This window comes from Schistocerca cancellata, chromosome 11, assembly GCF_023864275.1.
Source record: "Schistocerca cancellata isolate TAMUIC-IGC-003103 chromosome 11, iqSchCanc2.1, whole genome shotgun sequence".
In the NCBI taxonomy this organism is placed as follows: domain Eukaryota; kingdom Metazoa; phylum Arthropoda; class Insecta; order Orthoptera; family Acrididae; genus Schistocerca; species Schistocerca cancellata.
Window position 1 is genome coordinate 142,406,104 of NC_064636.1, and position 17,322 is coordinate 142,423,425.

Here is a 17,322-nt window from a genome sequence, read left to right on the forward strand (position 1 = left end):
ACTTTTACATTTGAATTAACGTAACAGCAAGTCGCTCATTACAATATCACCAGCAGTGGGAAGCACTTGCTCGATTTGTGGGCCAAAGTAGAGAATTTTATTTATTTTACTTTTGGTGATAGTGTCACCTCTACGAATCTGCTTGATGTGTGACTCGTTCCGTGTGCAGTGTTGCCAAGTATGTGGTGTAACTCTTGCTGCCAATGTGAGGCTGCAATTAAAGGCGGCAACTATTTGCGTACTGGAGATACATAAGAATACTCGGCGTGAGAAAGCAACTGAAGACACATTCTGATTGAACGACTTGTGTGCCAGTAATCTGACTATGGTGCAGTTTATGCTGGTGTGACATAGCACCACACATGCTAGCAGCATACAGTTTCCAGTAATGGGGTAATGTAGTGGACTGGTTCGAACAAGGAACGTTAATGCAGCTGCATGATGTGGTAGACAACCAACAATATTGCGGCATTCGTGTCTTCAAAGAGATTGAGTGCTGACGTTTTCAAATGCAGGCGGTAGTGATAGATGTCGGCTGTGTTCTTGTAAGTTTCTTGCATATGTTGTACACCGTGAGGGAGACAATCTTGGGAGAGACAAGTGGTGCTTAGTAATAGTGGAGTGTTTTGCAGTTGTTGCTCACCTTTTGCAAAAACTGATCGTGAAGTATTTTACAGACTGAACGGCTCCTCGCATTAGTTTACAGGTATCTCTCGTCGTTGCAGTTGTCACGGTGTTACCGGAGTTGTCATACACAGCAGAAACTGATATGTACAAATAAATGAACAAAGGATTGATCTTTTGTATTCTTTATTTGAAAGACCAACACGTATGATGTAACTGATTGTGCTTCCTGAGTGCCGTATGTCATCGTTGTGTCAGCATATCCACCAGCTCCTGCTGTTCGTAATCCCTGGCGACGTCCAGGGGGGTCCTGCCATCCTCATCCCGGGCCCCCCTGTCCGCCCCCGCCAGGATGAGCTCAGCCGCCGTCTCTGCGTGGCCCCACAGTGCCGCCCTGTGCAGCGGCGTCCGCCCCTACAGATCGCTGGCGTTGGGGTCAGCAGAGGCGCCGACCAGCAGCCGCACCACACCAGCGTGGCCCTCCTGTGCAGCCAAGTGCAGGGGCGTCAACTGCTCCCAGTTGGTCCTGGCGTCGACTTCCGCGCCGGCGCCGACGAGGCAGCTGGCCGCCGCCACGTGACCCCCGCGTGATGCCACGTGCAGGGCGGTCCGGCCGCTAAACTGCCCCGCCACCCTCGCCCCCACGTCCGCCCCCGCCGCCAGCAACTCGCGCACCTGCTCCGCCGCGCCCTGCTCGGCCGCCTCTATCAGCCTCCTCCCTCTCTCCTCTTGAGAGAGGCTCCTGCACAAAACATCGACACTCTCTCACTCTACTACACACACACAGACACACACACACACACACACACACACACACACACACACACACACACACACACACACACACACACACACCGAATGAAAGAAACCGTCACACACGCCAAACTGCGAGCAGTCCTGAATACACTTCCGCCCAGCCACGAGTTACAAATCTAGAAATCTTCGCTCTAGGATACAGATCAACCAGCATATGACAGACACATACCAGTATCCCATTATCGAAATCTGCAGCCGCTTCCCGTTAAAAATTGGTGGACTGCATCTCATTACCAGCTGTTTTAACTTTTTCTCCTAATTCACTCCGAGGAGTCACCTCCTGTGACCTCAGCATCCTGTTGGTAGCCGATCGTTGACCTTCAGAGAAACACACCTCTAATGCTGCGTTGTCTTTACAGCAATCCCTTCCGACACTGGCGAAGAAAACATCGGTAACTAATGGCATCTCTAAGTACAGAAATACAACTTCCTCGTCTGTTAACAAAACGTAGGTCGCCACACGGACAATATTAGTGAAAGCGAGGGCGGTGAATATTGGATCCATTGAAGGGATTATGTATTAGTCTATATCAATGTTGTCTTCATCAAAATATTTTCCACTACATGTGAATACATTTATTCCAGTGTTTCTTCCGCTGTGTCAAACAATTCTGCAAGTTTTGTTGTGATACCCTGTAGTTCTCTCAGCGGTGCATTTCAAATCTCATCTGTGTATGAAAAAGACAGCCGTTTACGGTTCGTCGTAATTTTTAGGAACAAAATTTCACATCGGGTGATGGTGCAGCCAAGGGCGTCACCACAGTATGGTTTGTAGCGAAACATGCAAGAACACGCAACGAATTCTAAGCAGATGTGTTATTGCAGTGCAGAAATCATCAACTGTTCCGCCACACATCTGGAGGTTTTTTTTTTTTTCGGATTGCGTCACGCCGCTGGCGTTGAGCTTGTAGGTTTTAGTGCTTGCTGACTGTTTCACCTCGTGACAGGAATTCGTGGTGCACCAAACTGTTGAAATCTAAGAAATATTTACACCAGTCGTAAGCGCTTCCAGTACTGATAGTAGATTCGACAAAAGCAAAATCTAATGTCTCTAAAAAAAAAAATAATCGCCACTTCTACTAACACCGCCAATAACCTTTCCAAGATGTGACCACAGACTAAATATCCCATTTGCCTGGTGTACACATACTTTTCAGACATGTTTACCTACACAACGACAAAAAAGTCTTGCGAATCTCAGTTACAAAAAACGCAAAATGGCGAGTTCCCCGTTACTTTTGAGCACTACTCGTGTCGCAAGAGTTGTCGCGGTTCAGAGCACCCCATCGGAGCAAAGGCTCAAATTCTCCAGTACAGCTGCACTATTTTTTGTTTAAAAACCGTATCGAACGGAATGTATGCACCACTTGTGGACGAAGTTGTACACGAACACGGATTCACAGGAACAGGCATCCGCTTTCATATTTCTAACAGATACGGGAACGCTGACATTTGATTCCTGTTCCCGTGTTGGTGCAATTTACTCCGCAATGCCGTGTTTTTCTGGACGGGGCAGTCGCTGAGCTGGGAGTGAGCGGCGCCAGGATGTGTGGCCAGACTGCACTGTGGAGCGGAGAGGGCGCACGACTTGACGGACACACTGTACCGCGTCCAGGGCAGAGGGCGGCCAGGGCAGGCGACCCTCGCAAGCGACGCCCCCTACTGCCTGTCTGCGACTGTCCAACACATTTCAGTGTGTGCTCAAAGTATTTAAATGAAGTGTATTCCGTCTACGTACAATTTCGAGTAGTTTCTAATTTCGACCTGAGACCAGGTGTTTCACCATGAAGAAGCAACCGCGTGCCCTCAGGCAGAGACCAGGTCGAATGTTAGACGTGCGACAGCCGTGTCTGCACACGCAGGCGGCTGCGGCGTGGCGCACGCGAGCTGCAGGGAGGGCCGAGCGTCGGCCGGGCTGCCCCCTGTACTCGGCTGGCTCGCCTGCAAGGGCTGCCGCCGCCTTCTCCGATGGCCGCACGGCCGCAATGGACACACTTCGGCTGCGGAACGGCAGTCGGCGCTACACCAGGACTGTCGGTATTTTTAAGAGTATGGAGTGTCCAACACATCGATATTTATGAAACTGTCGATACCGACTCTCGATTTCTTGAAAAAAGTGTGTCGGCGGACAAAATATCGCGACACTCCGGCCTATAGACTTTAGTGCCAGTGTAATTCACCCCTTTCTGTCCCAAAGTTAGATTTAATCTTGAATAGTGAAGATCATCCTTTCTCCTAGTATTGTAGTTATGCACACTGCTATTACTTTTGAATTGGGTTTGGTTGTTAGTAACAAATTTCATGTCACGTGATCTCGCCAGCAGATGACAGCACACGACAAGCGATGTAGTCAGCCAATAGCAACATCACTCTTAGGTAAGGCCAACACACAAATAAAAAAACTTGATAGTTTAAATGAATATACAAAGGCGAAATACCCTCAGACTTCAAGAAGAATATAATAATTCCAATCCCAAAGAAAGCAGGTGTTGACACGTGTGAAAATTACCCGAACAATCAGTTTATTAAGCCACAGCTGCAAAATACTAATGCGAATTCTTTACAGACGAATGGAAAAACTAGTAGAAGCCGACCTCGGGAAAGATCAGTTTGGATTCCGTAGAAATGTTGGAACACGTGAGGCAATACTGACCCTACGACTTATCTTGGAAGAAAGATTAAGGAAAGGCAAACGTACGTTTCTAGCATTTGTAGACTTAGAGAAAGCTTTTGACAATGTTGACTGGAATACTCTCTTTCAAATTCTAAAGGTGGCAGGGGTAAAATACAGGGAGCAAAAGGCTATTTACAATTTGTACAGAAACCAGATGGCAGTTATAAGAGTCGAGGGACATAAAAAGGGAAGCAGTGGTTGGGAAGGGAGTAAGACACGGTTGTAGCCTCTCCCCGATGTTATTCAATCTGTATATTGAGCAAGCAGTAAAGGAAACAAAAGAAAAATTCGGAGTACGTATTAAAATCCATGGAGAAGAAATAAAAACTTTGAGGTTCGCCGATGACATTGTAATTCTGTCAGAGACAGCAAAGGACTTGGAAGAGCAGTTGAATGGAATGGACAGTGTCTTGAGAGGAGGATATAAGATGAACATCAACAAAAGCGAAACGAGGATAACGGAATGTAGTCGAATTAAGTCGGGTGATGCTGAGGGAATTAGATTAGGAAATGAGACACTTAAAGTAGTAAAGGAGTTTTGCTATTTGGGGAGCAAAATAACAGGTGATGGTCGAAGTAGAGAGGATATAAAATGTAGACTGGCAATGGCAAGGAACGCGTTTCTGAAGGAGAAATTTGTTAACATCGAGTATACATTTAAATGTCAGGAAGTCGTTTCTGAAAGTATTTGTATGGAGTGTAGCCATGTATGGAAGTGAAACATGGACGATAACTAGTTTGGACAAGAAGAGAATAGAAGCTTTCGAAATGTGGTGCTACAGAAGAATGCTGAAGATTAGATGGGTAGATCACATAACTAATCAGGAAGTATTGAACAGAATTGGGGACAAGAGAAGTTTGTGGCACAACTTGACTAGAAGAAGGGATCGGTTGGTAGGACATGTTCTGAGGCATCAAGGGATCACCAATTTAGTATTGGAGGGCAGTGTGGAGGATAAAAATCGTAGATGGAGACCAAGAGATGAATACACTACGCAGATTCAGGAGGATGTAGGTTGCAGTAGGTACTGGGAGATGAAGCTTGCACAGGATAGAGTAGCATGGAGAGCTGCATCAAACCAGTCTCAGGACTGAAGAAGACAACAACAACAACAAAGCGTTCAATATAATATTGGTCTCAAAGATTAGTAAGCTGCAAGAGAAGCTAAGCCTGCACATGTAATGTTGATCTGTGCGCGTTTTACACTTTTAAACACGTCACACTCACGTGATTGTAAAACTTTTAGTAACGACCCAAATGTCTCATCTTCTGGCTCGTCACCAAGGAGTTCATTTTTAAATGACAGTCAAACGCTCTATGATTTAATAAATTCATCGTACATTCTCGCACATAGTTCATCTTGCGTAAAAGGAAATTTACGCTGTACGTTTTTCAAACCATCATTCGCAGTATATTCCAGCGACCTGTTACAAAGATGAGGTTCGTTTCAGCAGTTGACAGAGAGCGCCAGGTGGAAGGAGTCACCGCGCTTGCGCAGCTACGATGACGCAGGAGGCCCTCATGTTCGTACGTGTGAAACTAAGGATCTTACATCATGTCACGAAAGCAACAAGACATCAGAGGATTACTTCAAGAGCATTCGGATTTCGTGCACCACATTGAAATGCACAATTCGCCTTAAAGCGCTCATTTCTAAGCCTAGATTCCGATGTTAATTTTCTTGCAGCACCAGTACTGCATTACATCATGTTTGGTTCTTTATTATCGTATAATACCATAAGTGCAGTTGATGTGCAGCGAACAGTTTAAATTAGGCAATACTGTGAAATTCAACACTTTGTTTCAAATAAACTGACTGCCTCAGCGAGAAAGATTAATAAAAGCAACTTCTCTTTAGCGAAAAATAACTTCATTCTTCTGCAAGGCGATTAATGGTTGACTGTCAAAGATGGAAATAAAATCTGAAACTGACAACATATTTTAGTCTTCCTTAATTATGCGAACGTATTTTAATTCATTTGATAGCTCCCGGACACCAAAATCCGTTTTGTTTTAATTTAACCCGAGAGCAATAAACGAAGAGGAAACAGTGAAACCGCTGAACGTATACACAGGCCACGTGGAGGCGACCCACCCACACACCACAGCTCGGGCCGCCCTGTGCACCAGCCCCGGATCCACCGCATTTCCCAAGGGCGGCGACGTCAGATGGCGGCTCCCAGCCACACTTCTGTAACCACAACAGGGGGGAGGGACTGCTCACACGCCACTCAACTGCGCATGCGCGAGAGGCAGCCCGCAACTGTTCAGACGAATCCAATTCAAACAGTTGTCACGTCACGCTCATCGGAGGCAATTTGTTGTAATCGATCACTGCACAGTCTTCCTGAAGCCTTCGACATACTTTGCTGTTGGCAGAAGCTTATATGAGCACTGTGTTTTGTTGTTGTATGTGGCGCATTTCCTTCGCAACTTAAGTTTTATTTTCGTTTCTTTTCTGTCGTTCATGTTTTGTTGCTGCAGTATTGTTCTGCAGTAGCGGGATGCGGTAACATCCTTTGTTAGAGAATTGTTTCTCACCAATCAAAACCACAAAAATTTAACTGAAAACTAAAACACTGAAAACTTCCCGCAATTCTAAACAATTCCCGGTTTTTCCCGGTTTCCTCCCAGATCAAAAAATTCTCGGGTTTTTCGCGGATCTCCCGGATCGTATACACCCTGAGCTAGCAACCTGCCTATCCCCTTTAGACATCGATGGTTAATTGATCGTAAATGAAGTAGAAAACAGGCCGGCACTGTTCAATATAGAACTTTGAAAGATAATTCTGACGCTAATTTGAAAAGCAAATTGTGGGAAGAACTGTGTGTAGTACAATATGGGGACATCCTCCACAAAAGAAAGCCAAGCAGACAAGTTTTCATTTTACAGAGTTGCTTTTATTGACATACTTTCAACATTGTTATTATCTAACACTTCTTAATAATGTTTTGCGGATAGAACAAGTAAGTTTTTCAATATTGTTGAATCATTGTGAAATCAGAGTCCATTGTACTGCCATGGAACAGATCCTCCAGGAGACGTGTAATAGCTGCGTATATTGATATTGACAGCAGATGTAACTCCAGCATGTTCTATAGGCTGCTGTGGACATTCGCAAACAATATCTGTAAAGTCTATTTCATCTCTTCTGAGTACAAAATTGTGGAGCACACAACATGCTTTAATTATTGTACGACAGAAATCGACGGTAACATCATCAGGTCTACAGAAAATGTTGTTATTTGTTCACCAGCATGCCAAATGTGCATTCGATAGTATGACGAGTAGTTGTACGCCATACAGTTGAAAATTTTCTTCAATGAGGTTAGCATTTTAGTAGCAAATGGGCGCAAAATGTGCCTCAATAAACCAAAAGCTTCAGCAAACAAACAGAAATGCATTGGTTTGCCTTCTGGATCGTTACGCAACGTAAGGTTGTTCGGTATGTTCAGAAGCTTACGTTATAGCTTTTCTCCCATATTCGAATTATTAAAAACTGCAGAATCACCTGCTGCTCCATTTGGAGACAAATTGGTATTCAGCACCGACCTATGCCATCAATACCACAGGAAAGATTTTTTATTGCAAAACATTCCATATTTCAGTGCATGTTGCTTTCACTATTTCGCAGACTGTGCTAGCACAAAAGAAGTAGTTGTATGGAAGATCATTTAAACTTGATCCGGTCACTGGATACCTGAAATGTTATGTAACTGAATAATAGTTTTCATTTTTATTTCACGAAAATAAATTAACATCTACAACAATGTCAAGCATTTCAATTTATTGTCTGTACAACAAAGACGGAAAAGTCGAAAGACATGCTCAGCAAGAGAATTGCTTAAGCAAAAATTGGCCAACTCGGGACAACCAGCCGCGGAAAGCGTGAAAGTACAAATTTTGCGATCAACTTATTTCTTCTACCAACCGTAGAAGTATGTGATGCAAGTGGAAATGTTGAAACAGCAATAAGGAACCTGAGGAAACAAAACCTTCAAAGACCACCCATTGTTATATCTCCACATACCTGCTACAATCCAAAGAAGAAAAGTTACGAAGAAACTTTATTCGCTATACTTCGAGAGAAGAAAGAAACTGCTTCATGAAGGGATGACCCTGCAACACGATTTACATTGTCTCTGGTAGCTACGCTGAAACCAATGATTGATGCACAAATTGAGGTTCTTCAGGTAATGAGACTTTTACAGAACACGTGTCTACCAAATGACACAGTAACGGATTCAGTTCGGTGTTCTAGCTTCTCCACCCCTGCACGAGTGTCTACTGGAACATTGACAATTAACCTACTGTCGGAAACAGCTCCTAAACCATCCTTACTTCTCCTCATGACAGACAGTGTAAACTCATACCAGACAAATTTTTCTGTGCCTCCACATGGATCAGAAACTGTGTACGATGTCACTACCCCAACAGTGGTTGGTTGGTTTGGGGAAGGAGACCAGACAGCGAGGTCATCGGTCTCATCGGATTAGGGAAGGACGGGGAAGGAAGTCGGCCGTGCCCTTTCAAAGGAACCATCCCGGCATTTGCCTGGAGCGATATAGGGAAATCACGGAAAACCTAAATCAGGATGGCCGGACGCGGGATTGAACCGTCGTCCTCCCGAATGCGAGTCCAGTGTCTAACCACTGCGCCACCCCGCTCGGTCCCCAACAGTGTTTGAACTTTATACCTGCACTCATTTTCTGCCATTTCCATCAGTTGCTTTGGCATCTTTTATACCAGGGATTCCCAAAGTGGTCCATATCGACCCCTTGGGGTCGATATTGGTTTCCTAGGGGTCGACATAAACGAAAACTGATTTTGGGGGTCGACGAGGTCTAAAAATCGACCCCTATTAAATTAACACAAATTCATGAGCACAGGCCAAGAGCTTAAGCAGAAGTTCAACCAAGGCTATCAGAAGTTCTGGTTGCAATGCAACATTGAAACACAGTATCCTACATTGTGGAACATTGCTGAAAGATACCTTACCGCTTTTCCATCATCATACCTAGTTGAAGAAAGCTTCAGTGTGGTAACAGACATTTTGACAAAACAAAGAAACCGTTTGAAAATCAATGAACATGGAGATTTAAGGTTGCAACTCACCAATATTGAACCGGATGTAGCTAGATTGGTAGATAGTCACCAGGTTCATCCATCACACTGAATGTTTTATTTTCTCTTTGTGAATTAATACTTTTTTAAATATAATTTCCTACCTGCTTAACATTCTTTAAGTACTTAATTTGTAATAATCATTATAAATTAAACTTGATATTTACTGAATTTTATGTCTTTTTATTTTGTTAAATTTTGATGAGAATGAAGTCAACTTTACTCACTTAACCAAGTGCAAAGTTTTCCAATTGGTACCTTAGTACCTAGGTATTTTGTATCAATAAGAAAAAACTAAATATAGGCCCCCTTATTCATAATACTCTGCTAACTTAAAGCATTGCTAATTCTAACTCTGTCTTCTATTGGCCTAAGTCAGAATGAAAAATAACACTCTGTAGCAGCTGTTTTAAGTTAGCGGACCATTATGAATAAGGGGGTTGATCTTAAAAGTAGGTAATTTGGCGATGGGGGTCTGAGGTAACAATTCATTTTGGAAAAGGGGTCACTTGTCCAAAATAGTTTGGGGATCCCTGTTTTATACAAAATGTGATGATTACTGTTACTAACTGGATTTCTGGAATTAATAAATATCAAACTAAATAAAAATGTGTAATTTCATGTAACCTACCATAATGTAACACTGAGCCCCTCCTCGGGTGGAATCACCTGTCGCATATTTGTATTTTGGTAGGGGGCTCGTATTTGTATTTCGGTAGGTGATGGCAGGCCCCAGATTTGGGACTAGCTCATCAAATGACGTTACACTCGTGCGGAACTGAAGGATTTCTCTGGGCAACATCTTAGCGTTTAAATAAAGGGAAATTCATTTTAATATTTCGTCTTTCAGACGTAAGTGGACGAATCCAGTACTTCCTTTACTGTTTTGTCCTTTGTCGAATGATAACAGCACAAATCACTGCAGTCTCAAAACAATCCCTCCCTGAGCACTGCTCGGCTGCACTACAGAAACCCTTGAAAACGGGTCCACTGTCAGGAAACAGTTGCTCATCTCGTGCGAGCTCTCAAAAGCAGAAGCAACAATAAAGCAACAAAGACGAAATGGTTGTGCGACAGTAAGTCTCCCGTGTACGCCTGCCCTTAGAAAACACGGTGAGTACGGAATTAAAGAGATGTATCGAGGCCAATTAATTCACTTCGAAAGTTTGAACAGTATTAGTGAAGGGCAAATTCAAAATTTACATCAATCTCGAAATTATTTGACGATGACTGCGATTACACTTACCGTGTCATCAGAGTGCGGAGAAATTTGCAAAAGCATCACGGCCAGACACCCAAATAGTGAAGAAATGCCGAGGGTCGAGTACAATGCAAATTCGATAAATTTGTACCAAAGAATGAAGGAAAACCTTAGCATCGACTACCACATTAACTATTTCAATATAGAGGATGACGACTACACCAGACACACTGGTTAACGATATCAACTATCTCTGCGAGGCTAAGTCGTTAGCATAATTTTTTAATGGGTCGAGATCCGTTAAAACTGTTGATGCAAAAAGTGCAGAACCTTCGGTGCCACCTGAAGGAAACCCCGGAGAGATTTTCTCTTTCAAGCCCTCTCTGATCTTCCACCTTCCAGGGTTTTCTTTCCCTCTCGATGATCCGCGACGTGATGGGAGCTGCTCCTTCTTGCATCTGCCGCCCGTCTTTAACTGAGGGGGCAGAACACAGGAACAGTGGCGACTCTCTAGCCTGAGGTAGACCAGGGAGCGAGGTCAGGCATTTGCAGCTTGTACATACGGTTCGTGCGGCAATGAGGCACTTTCAAAGCACCTACAGTCACCTTATTTCTCGCACGAAATGTAAGGTTTTTGCCAGACAGGTGCAGCTCATCTGAAGAGACGAAACGCAAACTTCAGTTCTCTCTAATTTTCAGCTGGCATGACCGTCCCATCTGTATTTCCGTAACGAGTAAAGCAAAACACATACTGCAGTAATTTACGTGGCGGAAACCTCTGCGACACCTGTTGACGGAAGAGAGCAGCTGCTGACAACACCGCCACATCCTGCTTCTCTTAGTGTGCCACAGATTACAACAGGGAATGCTTCGCAGCGGTTCGTGCGCACAAACAGTGTTACGGAAACTGAATTAGCAGAAACACTGATTAAAAAAATATATATTGTGTAAGAAAATTTTCAACAATACTTTTAAACATGGAAGGAGCAACACTTCGTAACCATTTGGTAGAGTATTACAGTGGTTTTAGAAGGTGCAGATTTTGCTCAGAACAGATTTTCAACCTACAGTCCGTAATTCGTCACAGATTTACAAAGTCCAAAGATACAGTCTTAACATTTATATATTTTAAAGATGCATTTGACTCGGTTGATAGGGAAACACTTCAAGTGAACAGAGAATTTGCCATCAAATCTAAATCAGCAAACCTTATTCGTTGAAACGCTCACAAACACCACATCAAAAGTAAATTTTCGGGGTGATATATCGAAGGCGTTCGACATAAAAACAGGTGGAAGGCAAGGTAATGGCTTGTCTCCACTCCTTTTAACTGTGCACTAGAGAAAATAGTAAGAGAGTGGAAACAAAACCTCAAAGAGCAGAAGCTATCGCCAATCATACTAGGAGCTAAAAACAAAGGTACTGAAATTCACTGTTTAGCATTTGTGAATCATTTTGCCATTCTTTCTGAAAATCTAACAAATGCTGGAATATAAATCAGTCTTTTAGAAGAAATAGCCAACAAAGCACGTTGAATATCTGTAGAAAAATAAAATTTATGACAAATATAACAAATGCTCTGGAATCTCTAGAACAGATATTGGCCAGATAAAGATGATAAATAAATTTAAATATTTGCAAGAAATTATCCAAGAAAAGGGCTTAGAAAAATTTGTTTTAGAAGGAGTACATAAAATGGAGAGCACTTGTGAAATAACAAGGAATATATGCAACAAAAGGTGCCTGTCTAAAAATTTGAAGATATGCCACTACAACACAGTAGTAAAACCAGAATGTTTTTATGGAAGTGAATGTTTAATACCAAACAAAAATTGTACAACACTTAAGTCCTACAAAGAAATTGGAAAAATATTTGGGCCACCACAAAATAAAGAGGTATGGAAATTAAGAAGCAATGAAGAAGTTTATCGCAACATTGAAAACATGAATGGAACACTACAAAATAGGCGACTGCTATTTTTTGGACACTTATACAGAATGAACAGCACAAGGTTAACCATACTAACAGGTTAACCAAACAGATTTTTAGATATCTTTGGGACAAGATGTCAACAATAGCCTGGATCCAAGAAGTTGAGAAAGATATGGAAAGAAACAACATGAGTGAGAAAGATGCAACAGAAAGAGAGATTTTCAAGAGGACAGCGTTAAAAATTGAAGGATTCAAAGGCAAGAGGGAGAAAGAGACAGGGTCAAAATGGCCCCAGAAGAGAAAAAGGATACGTAGTGAAAAGATGAAAATACTGCAGGAAAAAGAAAGAACAACAAAGAAGGAAGCATTGAAATTGGTGCGTGGTCCTTAGATGACCCGTACGAAGAAAAAACTTGAAGGTTAAAGAAAATAAAACTTAAGGAATTAAGAGCTCTTGCATAAGACTTCAGAATCAAAGGTTTGTACAAAATGAAGAAAGCAGCACTTGTTGAAGCAATAGAATGAATTTACTCAGCAGAAAATGATAGTGGATTGTTTAACTATGGAGACTTGTCTCAGAAAGCTACTCGCAAACTGAAAAAAAATAGCGAGGGAATGTAAGGTCAAAGGTTACTCTGTAGTACATACAAAGAAAGACCTACTGGATTTGGTAAATTCAGAAAAGGAACGTTTGGAAACAATTCGGCACATTCAATTCTTTACAGAGGTTTTCTGAAAAACAACAGCGCGGCTCCACGAAAATACGAAAACTAGGCCAAATCTTTCTGCCCATTAAAAGCTGTTCACTTCAGTGAAAGAAAAGAAGCTGGCCCTCGAGATTCAATTCTGTGATTGTACAGTATCGCTAAAGAAATAACGTTTGGCAGACAGCTAATATCATTACAATCAAAGACTCTAAGAAAGGTAATCCCGTGTAACTAATGAAAGCTGTCAGAAAGGCTATACAAGCAGCTATAAATGCAGTAAGAAAATTGATTACAAGTAAGGGGACAAAATGAAAATAGTTGCTGAAAATGATTTTAATCATGCAATTTCATGGAAAAGGAATTTACTAGTCAACGCCTCACAGCTACTTGATCAGATTTAAATAATAATAACATCCAATGATCCAATGAAAATGTAAACACAAACAACACCAAATTTTACTTTGAGGTCTACGAAATAGGTTGAGGTAAAGGTTCAAAGGGAAACAAAAATAGTAAATATTACTAAAGATATAATTGGCAAGAGAAGTATAAACAAAATAACCAACAACGATAGCCTGTGCGGTCCTCAAGCAATGATCACTAGAAACACACTTGTGCGAGGAACTGACATATAATGACGCTCTCTACACTAGGAAAGGGAGAGGTCCGCAGGAAGGATTAGCAAAAGAGTTGTGAGCGAGACTCAAAGACCTTTGAAGAAGGTTTCAGTCTGGACGATATCGACGATGCAGCAGCTTTTTTTGAATGTTCAGATTAAAGTTGTTTCAGCTATTAATTTTAACATGGTTATGGATTCCTCTGGCGGCGAAAAGGGAGCAACACTATTTGTGCTTAAATAATGACCACCACAATGGCATCAAAAATATGAAGAGTTTTTTAGGCAGAATGTCTATTGCAAGACGTGTGATGAATCCTGCAATCACAAGGACAAATACTTCTGCAAAAAAGATAAAGGAAATGTGTGCAACTTGCGTTTGAGACCAAAGCATGAAGGTAAACAGCGAAGGATTTACTGGAGAAAGTGCACAGTAGAGTCTCGATAGTTCGAGGTAAACGGAACCGGAACCACCTCGAACTGTCAAAAACTCGGACGATCGAAATTTAAATGGGAAAAAGAAATAATATAATATTGTAAGTAATACAACTCAAATTTGAACTTTATTAAAATAAAAATATTTACACATGCATTTGCATTGGCAGAATAACAATAATTATTTATTTAGCCAAGTAATAGTGAAGTGTCTGCGACGTTTGCTCGCGGCAGAGTGACGCCACCGGTGTCGCCTCAGGCTGCTGTTCCACGCAGCACATGGCGGCCTCGAGGGCAGCGCAGCCATCGGTGTGACTCACCACCGGTGCAGCCGCTGCCTCGTCACCCTCGCACTGCCATCGAATGTTAACCGTGCCAATTACAGAAGAGTCTGTCACTTCCAACTGCTGGTCCGGATTTAACCATCGCCTCCTTCCACCTCTTCACAGCCTGGCAATCCACTGATTAAATTACACAGTGGCTGATCGTCCTCATCTGCTAGATCTTCAGTTTCTGTGTCCGGCATACTTTCCTGTAGACTTTTCCTCCACGACTTATAAATTGTGTGACTATTTCGCTCCAAGATTCGCTAATCCACTACACAACGTCCTTCAACGTCACTTTCTTCAAAGCTCCTACAATGCTTTCATTGTCTTCGGAATGCAGCATTGACTGTAACAATCGCCATCGATACTTTTTTTTTTTTACATTCCAGAACGCCCTGATCCGTGGGCTGAATAAGGCAGGAGACGTTCGGTGGGAAAAACAAGGCGCGGATATCGTCGCACTGCAGTTCTCCTGCACTCGGATATGAGGACGCATTATCCGTGAGCGAAATTGCTTTGCATGGCAGTCCCCTTCCTTTTAAAAAATTCTTGCAGTCAGGTAAAAATGAGTTAAAAAACCAGTTCTTAAAGATTTCCTGATTCATGCAGGCATTATTCTGATGTGTATAGACAACCGGAAGAGCTGAGATGGATACATTCTTGAATGCTCTTGGCTTGGCGAACTTCCCAATCACAACTAGTTTTAGTTTGTGGTTTTCAGTTGCATTTGGAGCTGCCATAACTGTGAGCCGCTCTTTGCTTTTTTTGTGCCCAGGAGGTACGAGAAGCAAGTGTTCTCGCTGGTACCATTTAGAAATTTAGCCTAGTTTCGTCAGTTATGATTTTTTTAAACTCTACGATAAATTTTGGAACGGCCTGAGCGTCACCGTAGAGTTTTTCCTCCACATACGTCTAGTTGACGCACTCCATACCTCTTCTTCCACTTGTCGAGCCAACCCACACAAGCGGCAAAATTGTCACCTGCTTCCTGCAGCTGGTTTCTGAAAAACAAAGCTTTTTCTTGCAAGATTGGGCCAGAAATCAGAGGTCCCTTCTGTCTCTGTTAGGTAAACCACATGAACAATGCCTCACTTATTTTATTGAAGTCTGACTTCTTTATACTTCTTCGACTGAGACATTCGTGTGAGCATTTCTGTGAAGAAAACTGTTTCAATTTAAGTCTCTTTCTTGGCCGGTCAGCAACCATTAACTTCACCTACACCATATCCGAGAGCAAGTTTTTTTTATCGTTTTTCCTTAGTGCTTCTAATTTTAGATGCAAAGGCATATATTTCCTCTTTTTTATTACAGCACTCATCTTTGTAAAGTGTACAACGGAACACACTGTACAGTACAGGTACTGGGAACTACAGCGGCATATGAACTCCCCAGTTTTGATCGATAGCAGTCGGGGTTTTTCGTGCCATACTGACAACAGATGTTCGTGCAACAGGGCAGTGAGCTAACCGTCGGTGTTGACTGCATTGTTGTCTGCTTTGCCACTGAGCTGTACTCTCCCTTTCATTATTTATCATGTCAGTGAAGAAAAGAAAGTAGATCATTGCAACCTCAATTTTTTTTCTTTTTTATTAAAGAGGCTCGGATTATTGGAAACTCGCACTATCGAGACTCTACTGTATTGTTTTGGTAAAGAATGCATGGGTAATCGCAAGTGAGTGTGTGAAAAGATTTTAGAGTGCGAAAAGTGTAAAAAAAAACGCAGAAGCACCCTTGGCAGACAACTCTGGCGTCTCTGATTGCCAAAATTATGGCGATGAGCATGTGAAGGTAAGTGAAAACAAATGCTACATGCAAAGGAGAAAAAGACATGGTGGTTACTGCAATAATAAATATACTTGCAATGAGAGTGGCACTAAAAAATTTAAAAATGCACTTACAAAGAAAGATACTACTTTTCCGATTTCAAAGCAGAACAAGATACAGGCATACACACGCCAAACTTTGTGGCTGTGCAAGACTTCAAAGGAAACACATACGAATTTAGAAACAATGAATTTTGCGAATGGTTGCTGTCACACAGTAACAGGGGCTATACGTGTATAGCACACAATACAAAGACTTATGATTCGTACTTTATTTTACAGTATTGTGTCAATAACGGAATTAAGATCAAAACCATTTACCAAGGAACGAAGATTATAGTGCTAAAAATACCTTCCCTAAGGCTTGGAGACAACAACAAGGCTCAGAATAACTGACAGCATAAACCTTACTGTATTCAGTCGAATCTAATCTAAGCCGCACTCGAGAAATGAGACTAAATCAATGAAAAAAAAATTTCCGAATCTAAGCTGCACTTGAAATTTGGGGTTCTAAATTCAAGGGGAGAGAAGTTTTTGACCACTCTAACGTGAGACACAATTGAAGCCGAATAGATGAAGATACAGCTACAGTAGTGTGGTCCGAGTTGTAAGCTTAACAGTTAAGCTTTAGCAAGTAGCCATTGCTATGTCAATGAATCAAAGTGACAGTCCCAGTCACATTATTTATTTTGTCACCAACCTGTTTCAACCTGAGATAGGGTCATCTTCAGGGCAATTTCCACTGTAAAGTTATAATATCAGTAAGTAATCATGTACAAGCAATCGCTGCTATCTCCACGCAACTATGTTCTCTAAACATTCATTGCTGTGTGTCAGTCATTATACGGGTACTCTTCCTTTTTCACGTGCTTTGTCTGATTTGAATAGATTGCTTATTTTGCTTTGATCTGATGAGTGCTGTTCTCTTGGTTATAGGTGTTTAAGTCACTAAGCTGAAAATGCATTACTGTACTTTGTCATGCATTGTTTGTCGCATACTGACAATGAGTGTTTACAACCTGTCCCCGCTTGCAGCATGGC

The 17,322-nt window shown here is 42.1% G+C and overlaps 1 protein-coding gene across 1 annotated transcript in view; it reads right to left on the minus strand.

Moving 5' to 3' along the window:
* Nucleotides 1-1,038: 1,038 nt before the first annotated feature.
* LOC126108357 (speckle-type POZ protein-like) overlaps nt 1,039-17,322 on the minus strand; it is a 33,272-nt gene continuing 16,988 nt past the window's right edge. The window contains exon 3 of the mRNA XM_049913571.1: nt 1,039-1,366. Within this exon, the coding sequence (XP_049769528.1) occupies nt 1,039-1,366 (328 nt within the window). The remainder of the gene's footprint in view (nt 1,367-17,322) is intronic.